This window comes from Jaculus jaculus, chromosome 1, assembly GCF_020740685.1.
Source record: "Jaculus jaculus isolate mJacJac1 chromosome 1, mJacJac1.mat.Y.cur, whole genome shotgun sequence".
Taxonomy (NCBI): domain Eukaryota; kingdom Metazoa; phylum Chordata; class Mammalia; order Rodentia; family Dipodidae; genus Jaculus; species Jaculus jaculus.
The window spans coordinates 221,615,969-221,636,478 of record NC_059102.1 but is presented as its reverse complement, the minus strand read 5'-3'; the positions used below and the strand labels follow the sequence as shown (position 1 = coordinate 221,636,478).

General features: G+C 49.4%; 2 protein-coding genes across 5 annotated transcripts; both read right to left on the bottom strand.

Moving 5' to 3' along the window:
• Window positions 1-388: 388 nt before the first annotated feature.
• On the bottom strand, window positions 389-4,967 carry Ankle1 (ankyrin repeat and LEM domain containing 1). The gene is made up of 10 exons (XM_045142490.1): window positions 4,903-4,967; window positions 4,641-4,793; window positions 3,967-4,072; window positions 3,772-3,886; window positions 2,008-2,778; window positions 1,733-1,910; window positions 1,228-1,387; window positions 1,007-1,136; window positions 595-781; window positions 389-558 (listed from the first exon to the last, which is right to left on the bottom strand). The coding sequence occupies exons 1-9, from the start codon at window positions 4,965-4,967 to the stop codon at window positions 609-611; spliced, it is 1,851 nt and encodes a 616-aa protein (XP_044998425.1). The 3' UTR covers window positions 389-558; window positions 595-608.
• A 2,795-nt stretch (window positions 4,968-7,762) lies between these two features.
• Babam1 (BRISC and BRCA1 A complex member 1) lies at window positions 7,763-20,173 on the bottom strand. 4 transcript variants are annotated; one of them, XM_045138434.1, is made up of 9 exons: window positions 19,951-20,173; window positions 18,775-19,271; window positions 18,400-18,458; window positions 17,060-17,180; window positions 16,897-16,975; window positions 15,180-15,204; window positions 10,293-10,422; window positions 10,031-10,120; window positions 7,763-8,223 (listed from the first exon to the last, which is right to left on the bottom strand). In XM_045138434.1, exons 2-9 carry the CDS (start codon window positions 19,060-19,062, stop codon window positions 8,020-8,022), a joined length of 996 nt encoding a protein of 331 aa, XP_044994369.1. In that variant the 5' UTR covers window positions 19,063-19,271; window positions 19,951-20,173; the 3' UTR covers window positions 7,763-8,019. The 4 variants fall into 4 exon arrangements, with proteins under 4 accessions (XP_044994369.1, XP_044994376.1, XP_044994382.1 ...); XM_045138441.1 differs by having other exon boundaries at window positions 18,775-19,267; XM_045138447.1 differs by having other exon boundaries at window positions 18,775-19,183.
• Window positions 20,174-20,510: the final 337 nt, after the last annotated feature.

The following is a 20,510-nucleotide window of genomic DNA, read 5'->3' as shown; positions in this document are numbered from 1 at the left end:
CCTGTCAGGCCTGCTCAATCCTGGAACAAGGAACTCCACAGAGAACCCCAGAAAAGGGACTGTCCTGTGGACTGAGACCCTGCCCTGCTATTGAATTCCTGGGAGCCAGGGAAACCCAAGGAAGGTAAGAGAGGGACTGGTGCCACCAATCCCATATGGTGCAACTTGTAATTCAATAAACAGAAGTAACAGTCAATGATTATTGCCCCTAGTGGTGTAAAACATTCTGTTCTGCCACGGCCTCCCTAGGACTGGGGTGACCACTAAATACCACTACCCCTGACACTAATCTCTCTCTCTCACTTTCTCCCTCCCTTCCTCTTTACCCCTCCCCCTTTTCCTCTTTTCTTACATGCTGCACCCAGAATGACAAGACTTGGTTACACAATAGTTTTCCAAAGCATCTGTTTCCTCTTGTTTCCCTCCAGAGTGGTCACTACCTGTCAATCAGCACCATCTAACACACACTCATACACACGCGGGGGTGGGAGAGGAGGGAAGGGGAAGGGAAGGCCTTCTGGAGCCAGCCAGTGCTCTTATGCACTGGGCCCCTGGGACTTTCAAACACCCTGATTGCTGTACAAGCAACATGGCCAAGTCCTCAGCATTCAGCCACGGGCTTGGATGTCCTGAGGCCGCAGTTCTCGCTCCCCTTCAGCCAAGAAGATGAGAAGGGCACGATGCAGCAGGTGCACTCCCAAGCACCGGCGACGAGTAGGTGGCCAACCTGCCACGACTCCATAGTAGTGCCCTTGTTTCTGGTTGGTCAGTGTCTGGATCCCTGGAGAGATTAAAAATGAGGTCATAGGGGTGGATGTGACCAACTGTGGATTGTTCTCAAGTGAGGATAAACAAATACTTCAGAACACATGAACCACAGGTATATAAGGGTTGCTTAATTAGTGCTTATTATATGAATGAATGCATAGCCCAGAGGGAAAGGGTGAGGGAATTCACCCCTCAAATTCCTTTCATATGAACTCAACCTTTCAAGCCAGGCACCTACCTAGGGCATCCAACAGACACGCCTCCCGTGTATAAGCCTCCACAGCCACCACGTGCTGAAAACAGTGCAGAGAGATGACACCACGGCCATTGTCCCAAATGTCTCGGATCTTGTGTACCTTGGGGCAGGCCTGAAGATAAGGCAGAGGATTAGGCCCCAAGCTCGTTTTTCCTCTGTCTGAAGGCTGGCTGCCCCTGAGTAACCCTGGCCCGTTTTCAGACCTGTTTTCTTGGATGCTTGTGATAGCTGAGGGCCTCCCAGAGGTGGCTGTCTGGCCGGGCACGGGTCCCTTTGCCCACATAGAAGACAGCACGCACAAAAGTCTGTAGACACTCAGCCAAGGTCAGAGAGAAGGCTCGGGCTGGTAGATCCTTAGTCTCCCTGAGATAAAGGGCATGGCTAATGGAATGAAAAGTGATCACTGTCTCCAGTGACCCCACTGTTTTTCTTCTAGTGGTTTTGACATAGGGCCTCAGTGTGTATTCCAGGCAGGCCTGGAATGCCCAGTCATTCTCCCTCCACCTCCTGAATGCTGGGGTTACAGGTAGGTACCACCTTTCCTAACCCAATTTCTTTCACCTTCCCTACCGTCCTCCCTTTCTTCTTTCCTTTCCTCCCTCACCCCTGTATAATACTGGCATTGGAACTAGTACCTTGCCTATGCTAGGGCAGCACTTTGACACTGAGCCACATCCTTGTCTGGAAGATTTTTGGCACCCCTAGTACCTGGGGTCAAGCAGAAGATATGTAAAGCTGGACTTCACCACACCCTCCCTCCACTTCTTGGTGGGATCAGGGTGCTCAAATTCCTGAGCCAGAACATCCTCATCTGCCTGGCAATCTGGGATCTGGCCAGTCCTCAGGGCCTTGACCAGTTCTGGGCTGTGTCCTACAAATTCAGGGCCTGGGAATCAAGGGGAATAGAAGATGGGAGTGAGAGCTGGAAGTCTTTGGGAACTCCAGGAGGGTCACTAGACTCCAAATGCTCCCAAGAGACTAACCATGGCCAGTCTGAGCTTTCTGCAGCAATCGGAGGTAGTGTGGCCTAGTAAAGGATGTGACTGGGCCAGGACTGTGGCCCAGTGCTTGAAGAGCCTGCAGTAGCTCCAGGTCAGACATGATGGGGACGGACTGGTGTAGGTTAGAAGGGTCTGAGTCCTGGTCACATAGGATGCTCGTCTCATCTTCTGTGAGCCACAACTTGGCCATAGTGCTGTCCCAGTGGGTCTGGTCATCTGGCAGAGAGGGAATGGTGGCAGATCCAGGCTGTGGCTCCTGCAGGGGATTACAGGCCAGGATAGAGAGAGGGGGCAGAAGTCCTAGAGGGGAAGAAGAGGATGAGCAGCCAGTGGCCTCAGTAGAAATTAAAGTCCAAGTTTTCAGGTGGGCAATCAGTTCTGTCTCCTGGTCAACCACCACAGCTCCATGTGACAACAGGCCAGCCTCAGACTCTGATACCCTCCCAGGGGTATTGAGGCCAGGCTGCTCCATCTGGGGTAGAGATTTGGCCAAGAAAGTAGCTCCCTCCAGGGCTGAGTCCTCAGCTGCAGAAACTTCAACTGCTGTGACAAAAGAGCCATCACTACTGAAGTCCTGGCATCTGGCCAGGGTCTCAGAGTGCCTATCCTTGGCTGCTATCCCAAGGAATACATTGAGGCCAGGGAGTCCAGGGCTGGCATTCAGACTCCTGTCCCTGTTGTCATCATCACTGGGCTGTGTCTGGAGCTGTGTGGGGTCTGGCGACAAGAAGGAACATCCAGAAACTCTGAGATCTGGAGAAGAGAGTCCATGCAAGAAAGGAAAAAATGAGTGAAAAACAAAACACAATTGGAGACCAGCTATGAGGGCATGTATCTGTGATCCCAGAACTGGGGACGTGAGGCAAGAGGATTGGTGTGAGTTCTAGGCCAACCTGGGCTCTAGAGTGAGACTCTGTCAGAACACATACACAAAATAAAGCTGGGGATGGTGGCACACACTTGTCATCCCAGCACTCCAGAGGTGGAGGCAGAAGGACCAAGAGTTCAAGGCCAGCCTGGACTACATAAGACCCTGTCTCTAAATACATACACACACACTGGAACTAGAGGGCTGGAGAGATGGCTTAGCAGTTAAGTCATTTGCCTGCAAAGCCAAAGAATCCCGGTTCGATTATCCAGGACCCACATAAGCCAGATGCACAAAGGGGTTCATGCATCTGGAGTTCATTTGCAATGGCTGGAGGCCCTGGTGTGTCCATTCATTCCATCTCTTTCTCGCTTTTTCTTTTTAAAAAAATGGAACTAGGGCTGGAGAGATGGCTTAGCAGTTAGGCGCTTGCCTGTGAAGCTTAAGGACCCCAGTTTGAGGCTCAATTTCCCAGGACAGAGGGTTAGTCAGATGCACAAGGGGGCGCATGCATCTGGAGTTCATTTGCAGTGGCTGGAAGCCCTGGCCCACCCATTCTCTCTCTCTCTCTCTCTCTCTCTCTCTCTCTCTCTCTCTCTCTCTTTCTGCCTCTTTCTCTGTCACTCTCAAGTAAATAAATAAATAAAAATGAATAAAATATTTTTATTTTTTAAAAAATGGAACTAGATACACTAATAATATGGGCTTCACAAGGGGAGTCCAAGGCTGGGACAGCAGACATGAGATAGCCAGAGCTGGGTAACACTGGATAGTTAGGGACCCAAAGAATTCCCAAAGAGGAGGATGAGGAGAGGGGGTGCCAGGGCCACACTCCATGATAGAGGTCAGGGTTCCCAGGCCACATAGGCTCCACTCACTGGTGGGCTCTGGGGTCTCCTCTGGAGTCCAGGCAGGTGTGTCAAGTTCTTGAAGTATGCGAGCACAGTCTTGGTGTCCCTGCTGTAGTGCCCAGTCCAGAGGCTGGAGTCCATCCTGCATAGACTCAGTCATCAGGGGGTGCTTGAGGCCAGTGGGCCCTGCCCTGCCCTATCTGCCTTCACAGGGTCTCCAACCTGGTCCTGAAGTGTGGAGTCCCCTCCTTGGGTCAACAAGATCTCTAGTCCCTGGCGGCAGCCCCAGGCAGCAGCCACATGCAAAGGCGTCAGGGCCTCAGCTGATCTAAGGGCACAAGACAAGAGGGAGTCTTAAGATGTGTGCAAACACACCAGCCTATTTTTTTTTTTTTAGGTAGGGCTTCATGCAGTCCAGTCTGGCCTCAAACTTGCTATGTAGAGGAAGCTGGTCTTGAACTAGCCCTCCTTTCTCCACCTCCCCAGTGCTAGGAAGACGCATTTGTCACCAGGCACAAGAGGGACCTGTATATCTGTTTGCCTCTGGGACAGGCAGTCTCAGCCTGGGTCTCCTAGAAATATAGCCCCTTGGGGACCTAGATCCTGCACCCTCAGACCCTTGAGGCTGCACTTTAGGTCCAAACCCTGATGCCCACGTTGCTCTGGGTGCCACTAGATCTCCTGTGCTTGGAGAGGGGAAGGAGACCGCGGAAGAGGAAGAAAAGGTAGAGGGGAAGAGAAGCTGGAGAAAAAGAAGCAGAGAAGTATCTAGGAGCCTCCCCCACATTTTACCCTCTCCCCACCCCCCCAACCCCACACACTTTGGACCCTTTGGTTCTCTCTCTAGATCTTCAAGTCCTCCCATGGTCATCAGGGCACCCCGTGCCCAGTCTCACCGAGCATTGGGGTCCGCGCCCCGGCGCAGCAAGGCCTGGAGGCATTGCAGGGCTCGTGGACTGCGGGCTCGGGCCGCCAGATGCACTGCGGCCGCGCCGTCGGCCAGCACCAGGTTGGGGTCCGCGCCGCGGTGCAGCAGCTCCTGCACAACCCTGCAGACAAACGGTCAGGGTAGACCCCAGCCCCACCGCCCGCCCTGCGGATGGACGATCAGAGTGGACCCCGGTCCCACGGGCCCCTCACGCAGAGATCCGCACTCACAGCGGCTCCTCCAGGCGCAGCGCAGCCCGCAGCTGCTGAGCCAGGCGGCGGGCCTCAGCGCCCATGTCCTGCGGTGTCGCCGCCCTCGGGTTCCAAATTCGCGCGTCAGGCGTGTGCGCACGCGCGGTGCTACCCTCGGCTCCCGCGCCGCCGCAGAATCCCTTCCTGGCTCTCGGCCCGCGCTGCGTGTGGCGCCCGGGCGCTCTTCAGGACTCCAACTCTAAGGCTGCCACCTGGCAGGGCCTGAGGCGCGCGACAAGGAGGCCAACGGACGTGTAACTATCCTTTACAGAACTGGCGGGACAGCCTGACCCGTGGTGCACCTGAGATTCGGAAAGCTAAGAAAGGAGGGTGGCCGCAAATTCCAGACTGGCGGTGAGACTTTGCGGGAGGCTGGAGGGAAGGCTGAGCGGTTAAGGCAAAGGACCCAGATTCGATTCCCCAGGACCCACGTTAGTCAGATGCACAGGTGCACACGTCTGGAGTTCATTTGCAGTGGCTGGAGGCCCTGGAGCGTCCATTCTCTCTCCTTTTCCCTGTTTCTCTGACAAATAAATAAAAATAAAAAAATTAAATTTTTTTTTGTTATTTTTAGTTGAGAGGGACAGACAAAGAGGCAGATAGAGGGAGAGAGAATGGGCGCGCCAGGGCCTCCAGCCACTGCAAACGAATTCCAGACGCGTGCGCCCCCTTGTGCATCTGGCTAACGTGGGTGCTGGGGAGTCGAGCCTCGAACCGGGGTCCTTAGGTTTCACAGGCAAGCGCTTAACCATCTCTCCAGCCCTAAATTTATTTATTTATTTATTTTTAAGGACGGGATCTCCCAATGTGCCCCCAAGCCGATGTAGAATTCATAGCCATCCTTCTACTGAGGTGACAGCATCACCACCACACTTTGGTTTTTGTGAGAAATAGTAACCTGTTTCAATCCAGCAGAATTGTGACTCTTAAATTGGAGCATTTTAACAGCCTCAATTTCCCCATCTGGAAAATGGGTGAATAGTTCTAACAGTCTCACTATACAGCCTTGGCTGGCCTGGAATTCATCATTTTCTCCTCTCCTTTTCTTTCTTCTCTACTCCTCTCTCTTCTCCCTCCCACTTCCCGCAGCCCAGGCTGACTTCAAACTTGCTATATAGCTGAGGATGACGTTGAACTCCTGATTCCCCTGCCCCTGTCCCCTGTATGCTGGAATGGCAGATGTGAATGCCCCTTCTGATTTATGCTGGAGACTGAGCCCAAAGCCCTGTTCATGCTAGGTGAGCACTCTGCCCACTGAGCTACAGCCCCAGTCCCTATTTTTGTTTTATATGACCAGATATGCCAGTAAATTTCACAATCACTGGAAAAGTGTTGGAAGAAAGGCCTCCTGTGACATGCTTCTCCCCTGGGAGTACAGGTAGTAGTCCATGGAGCCCTTATCTTCCTCCCAGAGAAGAAAGGCATCTTTGGCCAATCAAAAGCATCTCAGGGCTGGGAGATGGCTTAGCAGTTAAGATGCTTGTTGGCAAAGCCAAAGGACCCAGGTTCAGTTCCCCAGTAACCACATAAAGCCTGATGCACAAGGTGGCACATGCACCTGGAGTTCCTTTTCAGTGCCATTGTAATTTTTGTCTCAAAATAAAAATTGACTCAGGCTCTCAGCAGGCTATTCGTTGTGCTTACCTAAGTTGCTATCGCAGAAGACCCAACCACTGAGCAGAGCTGAAGGCACACAGCTTCTGGTGCAGCCATTCCAAGGTGCCCCAGGAGGCCCCATCTCTCCCATTATCTCTATCTGCCTCTCTCTTTCCCTCTCTCAAATAAACAGTTTAAAGAAAAAAAGCACCTCGGACAGACTTGGGGAAATGGCTCAGTGGTTTAAAGATAACTGCTTGCAAAGTCTACCAGATGGGGTTGAACTTCCCTGTATTGCAGTCAGGTTCACATTGCTGGCAGAAAACACCCAAGAAGGCCAGGCATGGTGGCACACACCTTTAATCCCAGCACTTGGGAGGCAGAGGTAGGAGGATCGCTGTGAGTTCAAGGCCACCCTGAGACTACATAGTGAATTCCAGGTCAGCCTGAACTAGAGTGAGACCGTACCTTGAAAAAACAAACAGCCAAGAGCAACATGTGTGTGTGTGGGGGGGGGGTTATTTTGGCTTAGAGACTTGAGGGGAAGCTCCATGATAGCAGCGGAAAATGATGGCATGAGCAGAGGGTGGACATCACCTTCTGGCCAACATCTGATGGAGAACAACAGCAGAAGAGTATGCCAAACAATGGAAAGAAGAAGCTGGCTATAACACCCATAAGCCCGCCCCCAACAACGCACTGCCTCCAGGAGGATCCAATTCCCAAATTGCCATCAGCTGGGGACCTAGCATTCAGAACACCTAAGTTTATGGGGGACCTTGAAGTGAGTGTATGTGTGCACACACACATGCACACATGCAAATAAATAATTTTTTAAAAGAGCATGTCAGAATCCTGGATCAAGACCAATCATATCAGGGTGTGGAACATGAAACTGAAGAGGATTTGGGGCTTGGGGAATGCTCGGTGTCATCTGAGGCCACCTCATATAGCTGGTACTTGGTATGAAGACTGTCCATGAAGGTGAACATATCATACAGGAGCTAACCAGGGTCCCCAGAAGGCTTACTGGAAAAAGGAAAGGGTATGGTGGGTGGGTTCTGGAGGGTGACGAAGAATTTGTAAGCAGAGTGCAGTGAACACCATTGGGTGCCAAGCTGGGCAGTGGCTACGGTGTCAAGGCACCTAGGAATGGCTGCACCTGAAGCTGTTTGCCTTCAGCTCAGCTCAGTGGTTGGGTCTTCTGTGATGGCAACTAAGGTAAGCCCAGTGACTAGCCTGCTGAGAGCCTGAGTCAATTTTTTATTTTGAGACAAAAATTACAACTGACAAACTTAAGAATGGGCATGGGCCAGGAAACATGGGGAATGGATACCCAGACTTCCTGAGAGAACTTCTGGAATCCTGGGCTTCTCCTCAGGGCCCCTCAAGAGTCCTGGGTGCCTCTTGGAACCTTTAGGGGTCCTGTGGAGCTGAGTTTGAGAACCAGTGCTCTAACCCAAAGGTCATGCAACAGCAGGTGGCGGCATCTAGAACAGGTCACACAGTAGCCTCTCCCTCAGTGGCTTCCTCCTCGTCCTCCAGCAGGCTGTAGGAGGCATGAGTCTGGCAGGGCCGCTGCAGTGGGTGAGCTAGCAGTTTTGCCATGCAGTTGTGCAGCTCCAGGGCAGGTCCTGCCAGCACCACTTCATACTTGTAGCTGGTGCCCTTGGTATCCAGGCTGCCCATGAAGGTGAACATGTCCTGCAGGAGCCAGGAAGAAGCTGTTCAGTGGGTGTTGACCCTGACAGGCCCTCCATGTGCCCAGAGGGCTTCCAAGAGGAGGGACACTTGGGGGATGCTTGGTATGGCTTCTGAAGGGTGAAAAGTGACCAAGCAGAATATACTCATGCATTCAGCACACATTCCCAAGTTCTCATCCCCAGCACTACAGGAAGCCCTTGTACAGCAGTCTATCTACCTACATCATCCCTGCAGAGCCCAGTCAGAAGCAGACATGTCCCTGACTCCCAAGCTGACCTTTCTTGGGACACAGGGAAGGCTCCCCAGAGGGAGGAGTTTTCCTTTGGGTATTGAAGGTATGATTAAGAGGTGATCTTGCTGGGCGTGGTGGCACACGCCTTTAATCCCAGAACTTGGGAGGCAGAGGTAGGAGGATCGCCGTGAGTTCAAGGCCACCCTGAGACTACAGAGTTAATTCCAGGTCAGCCTGGACCAGAGTGAGACCCTACCTCGAAAAACCAAAAAAAAAAAAAAAAAAAAAAAAAGAGGTGATCTTTATGGCTTAGCGGCTAAGCACTTGCCTGTGAAGCCTAAGGACCCCGGTTTAAGGCTCGGTTCCCCAGGACCCATGTTAGCCAGATGCACAAGGGGGCACACGCATCTGGAGTCCATTTGCAGTGGCTGGAGGCCCTGGCGCGCCCATTCTCTCTCTCTATCTGCCTCTTTCTCTCTGTCACTCTCAAATAAATTAAAATAAAGAAAAAATTTTTTAAAAAAAAGAGGTGATCTTTAAAGCTAGAAAGATGGCTCAGCAATTAAGTGTACTTCATGTGCTTCTTGTCAACAAAGTTCTAATCTCCAGATCACAAGTAAACAGCTGGGGATGGCCATGCACACCTGTTATCCCAGTCCCACAGGAGAGCAGAGAGCCAAGAATCATCAGGAGCCCAGACTGCAAGCTGCAGAATCAGTAAACAGACCAACAGAAGAACAGTGGAGCTGGATACCCAACATTCCGCTCTGGCCAGCCACTGTAGGAGAGTGTCTCCCATGCAGGAAGAGAATGGGGCACTACCACCCCACACACAAAGTTCAAAAAACAGCTACTCTTGGATTGGAGAAATGGCTTAGTGTTTAAGATGCATGCTGGCAAAACCAAGGGACCCAGACTTGATTCCCCAGAACCCATGCAAAGCCCAATGCACAAAGTGGCACATGAGTCTGGAGCTTGTTTACAGTGGCTAGAGGCCCTGGCATGTCAGTTCTATCTGCATCTCTCTTCCTCTTAAATAAAGTCACCGCCTCTCACAGGTGCTTTAAAAAAAAAAAGCTGAGCTTTTTGTGGATTGTTTTTCCTAAAACAGTCTCACTCTGTAGCCCAGGTGGGCCTAAAAATCATGGCAATCCTCCTGCCTCAGCACCCCCCAGTGCTGTACTGGCAGAAGCTGGTCTTTCCCCATTCATAGTCAGATAAAATGAGGCTCAGAGAAGTCAAAGACCCACTCAGGATCCCATAGTGGGTTCAGGGGCTGGAGGTGAAGGGGCAGCAGAACCTGAAGAGGTGGGAAGAGATAGACACTCCAGGAGAGGGCACAACAAGGGCAAAGGCAAGAAAGAAAAACAGTGGTCCCAATGGCTCCCATCTGATCAGTCACCACCACTTTGAGCACACATGTGAAAATGGTTGTTGAATGACTAAATGACTATAATCCACCTGGACCAGGGCCCAAGACCACCAAATGGCAGGAAAAAACCTCAGGACTAAGGCAAGTATCCCCATGGTATCCCCTCAAACCCCGCCTGTCACATGCCAGGCTCAATCTCGCACCTTCCAGCTCATCTTCTCCTCCTCCTTATCTTCAGCACCATTGTGGATATATACAATGTCAAAAAAGAAATATGGGCACTGGAACATCTTCTACAGGGAACAAAAAAGAAACAGCCTGTAAGACTTGTCACACCTGGGTTCACAACAGCTGCTGCCACTATCACTGGACATGTTGGCCTCTGTGGTCAGGAAATCCATCCCAGTGTCTACCCACTATCTTCACAGTAACAGCTTTCCCTCACTTCCAGAAAACTATACTCACCTTCATGGGCTCAGTCATAGAGAACTGGGGCTGGCAAGGTGGGCGGCTATAGACAAGGATGGTGCGGACCACATATGGGGGTGGAATGGTCTGCACATTCTCCGTAACAGGCAGCTCAGTCTTCTGTTGGCTGTGGGGGGTGAGGTGGGGGGGTGACAACAGGAGAAGGGATCAGAGCAACAAAGTGTCTCATCCCTCATCACTGCTGCAGAACACAGCTCATTATGGGGCACTGACCTCTCCCAAGCTTGCATGAGACAGCCACTCCCTCCTCCATCAAAGCTGCATCTCACAGACCAAAGATCCTACAGAGAGAGGCTGAGTCCTTTATACATAAAAGGCAAAGCTGGTCATCAACAAGAAAAAGGAGACAAAAGAAAAATATTCTTAAAAAAAAAAAACAGCCAGGCATGGTGGTGCACACCTTTAATCCCAGCACTTAGGGGGCAGAGGTAGAAGGATCACCATGAGTTTGAGGCCACCCTGAGACTACATAGTGAATTCCAGGTCAGCCTGATCTAGAGTGAGACCCTACTTCAAAAAAAAAAAAAATTCTAAATCCAGAAATGAACAAATCAGGAAACTTATTGGGCTTTTGTACAGCAAAGGACACTGTGAATAGAGCAAAGAGGCAACCTAAAGAATGGGAGAAAATCTTTGCCAGCTAGACATTTGATAGAGGATTAATATCTAAGATATACAAAAAACTCAAAAAATTAAATAATAAGAAATCAAACAACCCAATTAAAAAATGGGCTATGGAACTAGAGAGTTCTCAAAAGAAGAAATACAGATGGCATATAAGCATCTAAAAAACGTTCTACATCCCTAGTCATCAGGGAAATGCAGACTGACACTACAGTGAGATTCCATCTCACTCCTGTCAGATTGGCTACCAGCATGAAAACAAATGACCATAAATGCTGGCAAGGATACTGAAAAAGAGGGACCCTTCTAAACTGTTAGTAGGAATGCAATCTGGTCCAGCCATTGTGGAAATCAGTGTAGAGGGTACTGAGACAGCTAAAAATAGATCTACCATATGACCCAGCCATAACACTCCTAGACATATATCCTAAGGACTCATCTCACTACCTCAGAGATACTTGCTCAACCATGTTTATTGCTGCTCTATTCACAATAGCTGGGAAATGGAACCAGCCTAGATGTCCCTCCACTGATGAGTGGATAATGAAGATGTAGCACATTTACACAATGGAGTTCTCAGCAGTGAAGAAAAATGGAGGTATGGGGCTTAGAAGCACTTGCCTGTGAAGCCTAAGGACCTCGGTTCAAGGCTCGAATCCCCAGTACCCATGTAAGCCAGATCCACAAGGTGACGCAAGCATCTACAGTGGCTGGAGGCCCTGATGCGCCCATTCTCTCTCTCCCTCACTCCCCCTTCCCTTCCCCCCCCCGCCTCTTTCTCTGTCTGTCTGTTTTTCTCAAATATATAAATTAAAAATAAAAGAAAAATGGCTGGGCGTGGTGGCACACGCCTTTAATCCCAGCACTCGGGAGGCAGAGGTAGGAGGATCTCCGTGAGTTCGAGGTCACCCTGAGACTACATAGTTAATTCCAGGTTAGCCTGGGCTACAGTGAGACCTTACCTCGAAAAAACAAAAAATAAAAAATAAAAGAAAAATGAAGCTATGAAATTTGCAGGAAAATGGATGGATCTAGAAAGTATTATACTTAGTAAGGTAACCCAGGCCCAGAAAGCCAAATGTCACATGTTCTCTCTCATATGTGGATCCTAACTACAAATGTCTGGACTTCTATGTGAGTAGGAATAAAACTCAGTAGCAGAAGCCAGTAAGCTAGAAAGGAGATATAAAGGGAATAGAAAGGGGGGTATGACTTAAGGATGGTATTGTTTACAGGTAAGTAGAACAACAGATTAATGTAGGTGAAAAGGCCTGGGTGAGATGAGTAAAGGAAAGGTGGAGGGTGGGTTAATCAAAATCTAAGAGGATATAATAAGTCATATGAAAAACTACTGTTTTGCACAATGAAGCACTCAGAAGCCATAGATTGTTACTAGAAAATTTTCAGCGCCAAGGGATGGAATGCCTTCCAATGAGCTGTTGGCCAGGGAGGTCCCTGATGCTCCCAAAACATTACAAGCCATTCATGAGGCTCTTGGTTTCCCACCAGGAATAGATGGTAAGACACTATTGCTGAAGACTCCACATACTTGGGCTGCAAGGTCACTGAGAAATCCTGCTGGAGCTGAGCAGAAAATCTCCTCCCTGTAGACCAGCTGAGAGAAAGCTGGGAAAAAAACTATACTGCATGCAGTTCAGTGGGAGAGAGAGAAATCACCAGTGAAGATACTCAACAGTGGATACTGCAAGCCTTAAACCTAGCCAGCCAGGCCAAATGAGCCAACGGTGCAATAGTGGTATGTCTGTTATGGAAGAGACCAACCGCTCTGTAATTGGACTAGGGGCCTGCTTCATGAGAGGGAATACATCCCTGATACTGAAAACCTACAACAAGGGGTAGTCATGAGCCCAAGGGGTGTAATGTCTGCTGGTGTCTGGCTAAATGTATATACTATGCTCACCAGAGTGCCCAGTAAGCACTTATCTTAATGTTAATATCCATGGTTAGAGAAGCTTCTCTTTTCAGATGGCAATGAACTTGGGATGACTCAAAAGGCACCATAGTGCTGAGGAAAAGTGACAGAGAGTGCTCAGCACTGAAATATCTCTATTACATCTTGCAAGGTTCAGGGTCCACTGTGGAAGAGGTGGCAGAAATAATGTAAGAGCCAAAGGAAGGGTAGAACTCCTTACAACGTGCTCCTCCAGACACAAAATGGCCTAGATATCCATGACCTCACAGTGCCTGACACTACCTGCACAAAGCCATCATAACAGGAGAAAAAGACCATGACATCAAAATAAAAGAGAGAGTGACTGAGAGGGGAGGGGATATGATGGACAGTGGAGTTTCAAAGGGGAAAGTGGGGGAAGGGAGGGAATTACCATATTGTTTACAATTATGGAAGTTGACAATAAAAAATTAAAATTAAAAAATAAATAATGGGGCTGGAGAGATGGCTTAGCAGTTAAGCGCTTGCCTGTGAAGCCTAAGAACCCCGGTTCGAGGCTTGGTTTCCCAGGTCCCACGTTAGCCAGATGCACAAGGGGGCGCACGCATCTGGAGTTCATTTGCAGAGGCTGGAAGCCCTGGCGCGCCCATTCTTTCTCCCTCTATCTGTCTTTCTCTCTGTGTCTGTCACTCTCAAATAAATAAATAAATAAATAAATTTTAAAAATAAAAAATATAAATAAATAAATAATGGATAAAATGGGCTGGAGAGATGGCTTAGTGGTTAAAGTTCAAATCTCCATGTCCCACATAGCCAGACACACAGTGACGCAAGCATGCAATGTTGTACATGTGCACAAGGGGGTGCATGCATCTGGAGTTTGTTCACAGTGGCTGAAAGGCCCTGGCGTACCCATTCTCTCTCTCTGCCTCTTTCTCTCTCTTAAAAATAAAATAATTTTTTAAAAGGACAAAAGGAAATTGACAAAATAGTGTTAGTGGTTAAGGTGCTTGCCTGTGAACAAGGTTCAATTCCCCAGTACACAAGTAAAGCCAGATGCACATGGTGGCACATGTGTCTGGAGCTCATTTGCAGGGACTACAGGCCCTGGTACACCCATATTCTCCCTCCCTCTCTAATAAATAAATAAAAATTTTAAAATACACACACACATACACACACACACACACACACACATATGTATGTATATACATACATACATACACACACACACACACACATACAGTCTCAAAATAGGCTCAAAGAAGCCAGGCATGGTGGTACACACCTTTTACTTGGGAGGCAGAGCTAGAAGGATTGTGGTGAGTTCCAGCTCAACCTAGGCTAGAGACCCTACCTCAAAAAAAAGAAAAAAAAAAAAAAAAAGAAGGGGGTAAAGAGGGATAGAAAGAGGGAAGAGAGAAGGGGAAGGAGGAGAGGAAAAGAAGAGGGAGGAAAGGGAAAGAGGAGAGAGAGGGAAGGAAGTGTGGGGGCTGCAGTGAGGCTGTGGCAGAGTATTCATCCAGCATGCATGAGGTCCTGGGTTCCCTCCCCAATACACACAGAAAAAAATCAAAAGTAGACTCAAGCTAGGTGTGGTGGCACACACCTTAAATTTCAGCACTCAGAAGGCAGAGCCAAGTTTGAGGCCACTACAGGTAATGGGCGTGCCAGGGCTTCTAGTCACTGCAAACAAACTCCAGATGTGTGAGCCACCTTGTGCATCTGGCTTATATGGATACTGGGGAATCAAACCTGGGTCCTTAAGCTTTGCAGGCAAATGCCTTAACTGCTAATCCATCTCTCCAGCCTGGCTTTTTGTTTTTGTTTTGAGAGACAGGAGGGAGTAAGGACAAGGAGAGTCAAACAGAGTATTAGGACCCCAGGGATTCCTGCTTCTGCAAACAAACTCCAGATGCATGTGCCACTTTGTGTGCCTGGCTTTACATGGGTACTGGGAAACTGAATCCAAGCTGTTAGGCTTTGCAAGCAAGCACCTTTAACATTTATCCATATCACCAGCCCCGCTAAACAAACTGTTGTTGGCACATGGCCATGTCCATTCCATGGAAGAAATGAGTAACTCTGACAGATCACCTGATCCACAAAGGTGAAAATCATTACTATCTGATCTCTTTTTTGCTGTTAGGGATGGAACCTAGGGCCTTGTGTATGCTAACTGCTCAGCTAGGATCTCTGGCCCTCACCGGAGATCTCAGCAGGCTCTGTATTGACAAGCTAGCCCCGCTCCAACTAGGTGTTCCAGGCAGGGGTATACCACTAAGCAACACTCCCAGTCCATGATCTCTTGAAGAAGGGTAACTTACATGAGGCTGAAGAGACCTTCCAGATCTGTTGGGATGCTAAGGAGAAGGCAAGTGGCAGAACAAGAGATCTCTGATCCTTGGGGATCTCAGGAGGAAGGCTGAATGATCTTGGCCAACTGGCTTTCCATCTCTGAGCCCGTTTCTTCTTGGCACATCTCACAAAGCAGGCTCTTCTCAAGCCCTCTGAACATCTTCAGTGATTCAAAGATTCCCTTCCCCCAGGGCAGGTCCCCTTACAAATGGTGAGCTATAGATGACCTGATTCTCTCCCCACTACCCTTTTTTTTTTGGAGGGGGGTGAAGTAGGGTCTCGCTCTAGCTATGTGACCAAGAACTATGTAGAGTATCAAGGTGGCCTCAAACTCACATACATCCTCCTACCTGTCTCCCTGAGTGCTGGGATTAAAGGCATGCACCACCACACCCAGCTACACTCATATAGTATACTTTCCTGACTCCCAGAAAAAATTTTCTACTTTCAGAGGATGACTTATGAACTGCTAATGTTCAAATTGGCATAACATCTGTAGTGCTCAGGTTGAAAAGGGTAGTCATACATCACTACTTATTGACTGGCTCCTGCATGAAGTGTTCCATACAAAGGTATACCTTGGACATCCTGAGTGTCAGTCACGTGTTTGTGCCTTTATCACAAGTTTGGCACCCTTACCTAAGGCACTGAAAACTGAATGGCTTGATATAGCTTTGGATTTTGGGATACTTGCATATTCATATTGATTTATTGTTTGGTTGTTTGACAGGGTGTCAGCAGCCCTGGCTAACCTCCAACTCAATACCAAAATGTCCTTTAACTCCCAGTCCTCCTGCCTCTATCTTCCAAGTGCTGGGATGACAGGTGTGAGCCACCAGGGCTTTCTGCATGCTAGACAAGTGCTCTAAAGCTCTGATTGTTGAGGGGTGTAGGGGGCTAGGGGGATGGGAATTGTTTGTTTTGAGACAAGGTCTTGCAGTCAATCCAGGCTGGCCTGAAATTTGTGATCCTCCTGTTTCAGCAACCTGTGTGTGCTGGGGTGACAGGCATGTGCACCCTGGCCTTATGTCTGTTGATTTTCCACCTTTGACATCATGTTGGTGGTCAAAACATTTGGATTTTAAGTTAGATGTGGTGGCACATACCAATCATTATAGAATTTGGGAGGATAAGGTTAAGAGAATTACTGATTTTGAAGCCAGCCTGGGCTACAATAATGAGTTCGTTAGACAAAGCTATATAGTGAGACTCTGACTCAAAACAAACCAAAAAAAAAAAAGGGTTTGATGGCTGACTCCCTATATTCAGGAGGCTAAAATAAATGAATTGCTGTGACTATGAGGCCATCCTGGCTATGAAGCAAAACCCTGTCTTGGAAAAACAACAAAGCGGCACAGTGGCTCATGGCTGTAATCTCAGCCCTCAGAAGCCTGAGGCAGGCAGATCTCCGTGAGTCAAAGACCATCCTGGGCTACACAGTGAGTTCAGGATATCCTGGACTACAGAGTGAAATCATATCTCAAATAAAAAAAGAAATTAGTAATTTTGAAGCATTCTGAATTTGGGATCCTCAATGTGTACTTTATGCTCATTGGAACCAGGGACAGGTAGTGCATCCCATGGTTGGGAAAACTGAGAAGTAAAAGCAGCCCTGGCCTGTCACACAGAACAGGACTCAAAGTCAGCAGGACCAGCTCTCAGTGGCCTGGCCAGCAGGAAGGATACTGAAGGTGGAACAAGACGCTGTCTCCAGGTCGTAGAGGCAGCTGCAGAGCTCACGGGGGTCGGAGGTCAGGCCAGACAGCTGGGGAGAAGTACAGGCCTTAGGGGGGGAGGGAATGCTGGGCCCCAGGGTCTTCCAAGGTGCCCTTCACCCATGCAGCCTCACCCAGGCAGAGTCATCATTCACCACAACCAATGCAAACTCATGGCTCTTGTCAATTTTGTGTTTGGTGCGCACAAACATCTCAATCATTTTCTGGGAAACATTCAGGGCGTTGGTTTTGGAGCTGGGAACAAAGAAAGGTAAGGTGAGGTTCTCCACAACCCAAGGGACGTTGACGATTGAGCTCATATAGCAGGAGGAGCCACTTCCATACAAAACTGACCCCATGACCTCTGACCTCAGCCTTCCATCAGATCCCAGTCCTTTTATAGGCTCAGCTAGACCCTATGGGTGCCCACAAGAGAAAGGAGGCCTCATCCTATTGATTTGTTGAAGTATTTGTATTTGTGTATGTGTGTGTGTGTGTGTGTGTGGTGTGTTTACATGTCAGGGCCTCTTACCACAGCAATATACTCCAGAAGCATGCACCACTTTTGCATCTCGCTTTATGTACTGGGGAACTGAACCTGGGCCAACAGACTTTGCAAGCAAGTGCCTTTAACTGTTGAGCCATCTCACCAACCCTCTTTTTTTCTTTTAATGTGTCTGTGTGTGTGTGTGTGTGTGTGTGTGTGTATGTGTGTGTGTGTGTGTGTAAGCCATATGATAACTTCAGTGTTGCTCCTCAGGCATTATCAACCTCCATTCGGACAGAGTCTCTCACTGGCCAGGTGTTCACCAAGTAAGCTAGACTAGCTGGCCAACTGGCCTAAAGGATCCTCCTGTCTCCTCCCTCCCTCACCCCAACACATGCGCACTGGGATGACAGACATGTGCAGTCACACCAGTTAATTTTATGTGAGTGCTGAGGATCAAACTCAATCCTCATGCTTGAACGGCAAGCATCTTACCCACTGAACCATCTCCTCAGCCCCCTTTTGTTTGGTTTTTGGGATGGTATCATGCAGTGCAGCCCCACTATATGGTTGACGCTGACCTGAACTCCTGATCCTCCTGTCTCCACCTCCTGAGTGCTGGAATGACAAGTGTGTACCACTAGCTCATAGAAGCCTCACCCATGGCATCCATCAGGAGCCACCAGAGCCCATCCATGCACATGATATGACCCTACTCCCTCATAGCCACCAGGACACATGGCTCTAGACAACAGCTTTGAGCCTGATCGAGGACTGAGGCCTTCTGGGATCTCATGAATTCTCAGAGTTGCCAAGCCAGTGCTAAGATATGGGATGGGTGTGAGTGAGTGAGTCTCACACTTGGAACTGAGTGTGGGTGACCACAGCTAATTATAACTATGATGTGACATTGCCACTAGGATCCTGTAGGACACAAGGACAACACAGTATGAGAGTCTCAGAGGAAGGGACCCAACACCACCTCACCCATTGAATGACTCCAGCTTAGGCAGTGACATTTCCTCTGACAGGTCCAGGCAGATGATCTGTAACACAGTGGAAGCAGGAGAGGGAGAACACAGCTAAACTCCCAGGATATACCCAAAATCCTTTACAGCAAGGGCATGGCTCACCTAGAAACCCCTGCAAGGGGCTGGGGGCATGGCTCAGTGACAGGCCACTTATGGAGTATGTCTAGAACCCCAGGTTGCATTCCCAGTGCAACAAAAAAGAAGACTAAATGTTGTTTTAACCACCAAGCATGTGATACTCAGAAGTGTTTGCAAAATAAATACTAACAGGAAGGAACAGCCAACTCAAGGTTCCCCAGCAGCTGAACCCCAGGCTGAGACAATCACATACCACCTTCTCTGGACAGTTGACCCTTGGGGTTCGAATCTGGACCTCAGGCGTGGGTGGTGACATCTGCCAGGGCTTAGGTCCAGCAACTGGTACATTTGATGCCCCATCCTCTGCACTGGCTGCTTCTCCCTCACCCTCACTGCGACTGCCCACACTGGCCTGAGCACCCAAGGCTCGGTCCTCAGCCCCTTCAGGGTTGGAGCGTGTGCGTGGTCGAGGCTCTGCTGCTGCCTCCTCTTCTCCCACCTCTTCCTCTTCCGTGGGGCTGTTGGGCTCAGCTACGTCCATGGCTCTTGGATGGCTGGATTGAGTAGGCACAGTAGAGGCCAGGATCCTACCTTCAAAGTTTTAAAAACATTTGGCCAGCCAGGTGTGGTGGCACACACCTTTAATCCCAGCACTCGGGAGGCTGAGGAAGGAGGATCACTGTGAGTTCGAGTCCAGCCTGAGACTACACAGCAAACTCCAAGTCACCCTGGGATAGTGGAAAACACTACCTTGAAAAACAAAAACAAAACAAAACACATTTGACCATGAGCCAGTTACTGACTGTGGGCCTCTGCTAGCAAGGCCTTGTCCCCTCGTCAGGAGAATGAACCTCTTTAAGATAAATGAGCCCAGAACCGCCAAAAGTAAATTAGTAGCTTTGCCATGTTTTCCATAGGGCTAGACCTGTCCCTCCCCCTCACTTATCCAATGAGCTAAGTTGCCCAGTTGCCTGGTCACTGCAAATGGCTCAGAGATAATGAATGACTCAATATGGGCCCAGCAATAGCATGAACTGCTAGGACTTTCAATAAAGACAAAGGTAAAAGCGGTTCCTGTTAGGGTTTCAGGGCAGGAAAGAAAGACGTCGAGAAGATCCTGAAAGCCCCCTATGTCCTCTAAGAGATACCAAGTGCCTGACTGACATGATGTCCACGCGCAAAACTGCAGTGATTTCTGAGCACCTGGCTCTAGCTATGCCTTGAATCCCATGCATAAACTACAAGCTCCCTTTTGTTGCTTCGGTAGATTTGGCTTCCTGTCACCTAAAGCTAGAAGTGTCTTGGTCACTAAACGGTGCTGTTCCTAGGACGCTGGACTGCCCGGAAGTCTCAAAGAGGCCGGGACACTGGGTTCCCGCGATGGCGTCTGAGGACCCTGCAGCCCGCACCTCCTCCAAGGAAAACAAACCTTTAGACGCAGCAAGAACGGAGAGGTTACACCACAGGAGATCTAGAGATGAAGGCGTACGTTGCGGAAAGGGCGAAGTGTGGGGCCTCTGGAGCTCTAGGGATCGAGCTCCTCCCACCTTCACTGCCCAACACTACTCACGGAAGCCTGAACACCTCTCTAAGGCAACCGGCAAGTCTCCGGGAAGCCGCCATCTTCCTAGCCAGAAGTTGTGTGGCGCAGCCAGGAGGCCTCCTGGGAAACGTAGTTCAGCCCTCCTCCAGCCATGCGCAGATCTGAACCAGAAAAGGCTACAGAAGACCGGGCTATGCTGGGGGCAGTGCTTAGAGTGTGGTAGACTAGAGCGGGGCTAAGTGGGGCGGTGCCTGGCTTGTAATGGGAGTGATATATGTTTGCCCAAAGGTTAGGCGGATCTGTTATGTTTCTGGCCGAGTCAAAGTTTCAACAGTGACCTAGTGTGTGCGTTTTGTAATGGGATAAATGACACGGGATTGAACTGGCCTGGCCCACAGTTGGAGAAGAGGTGGAGCCAATTTATGATTGATGGGGTTGGGAGTGGC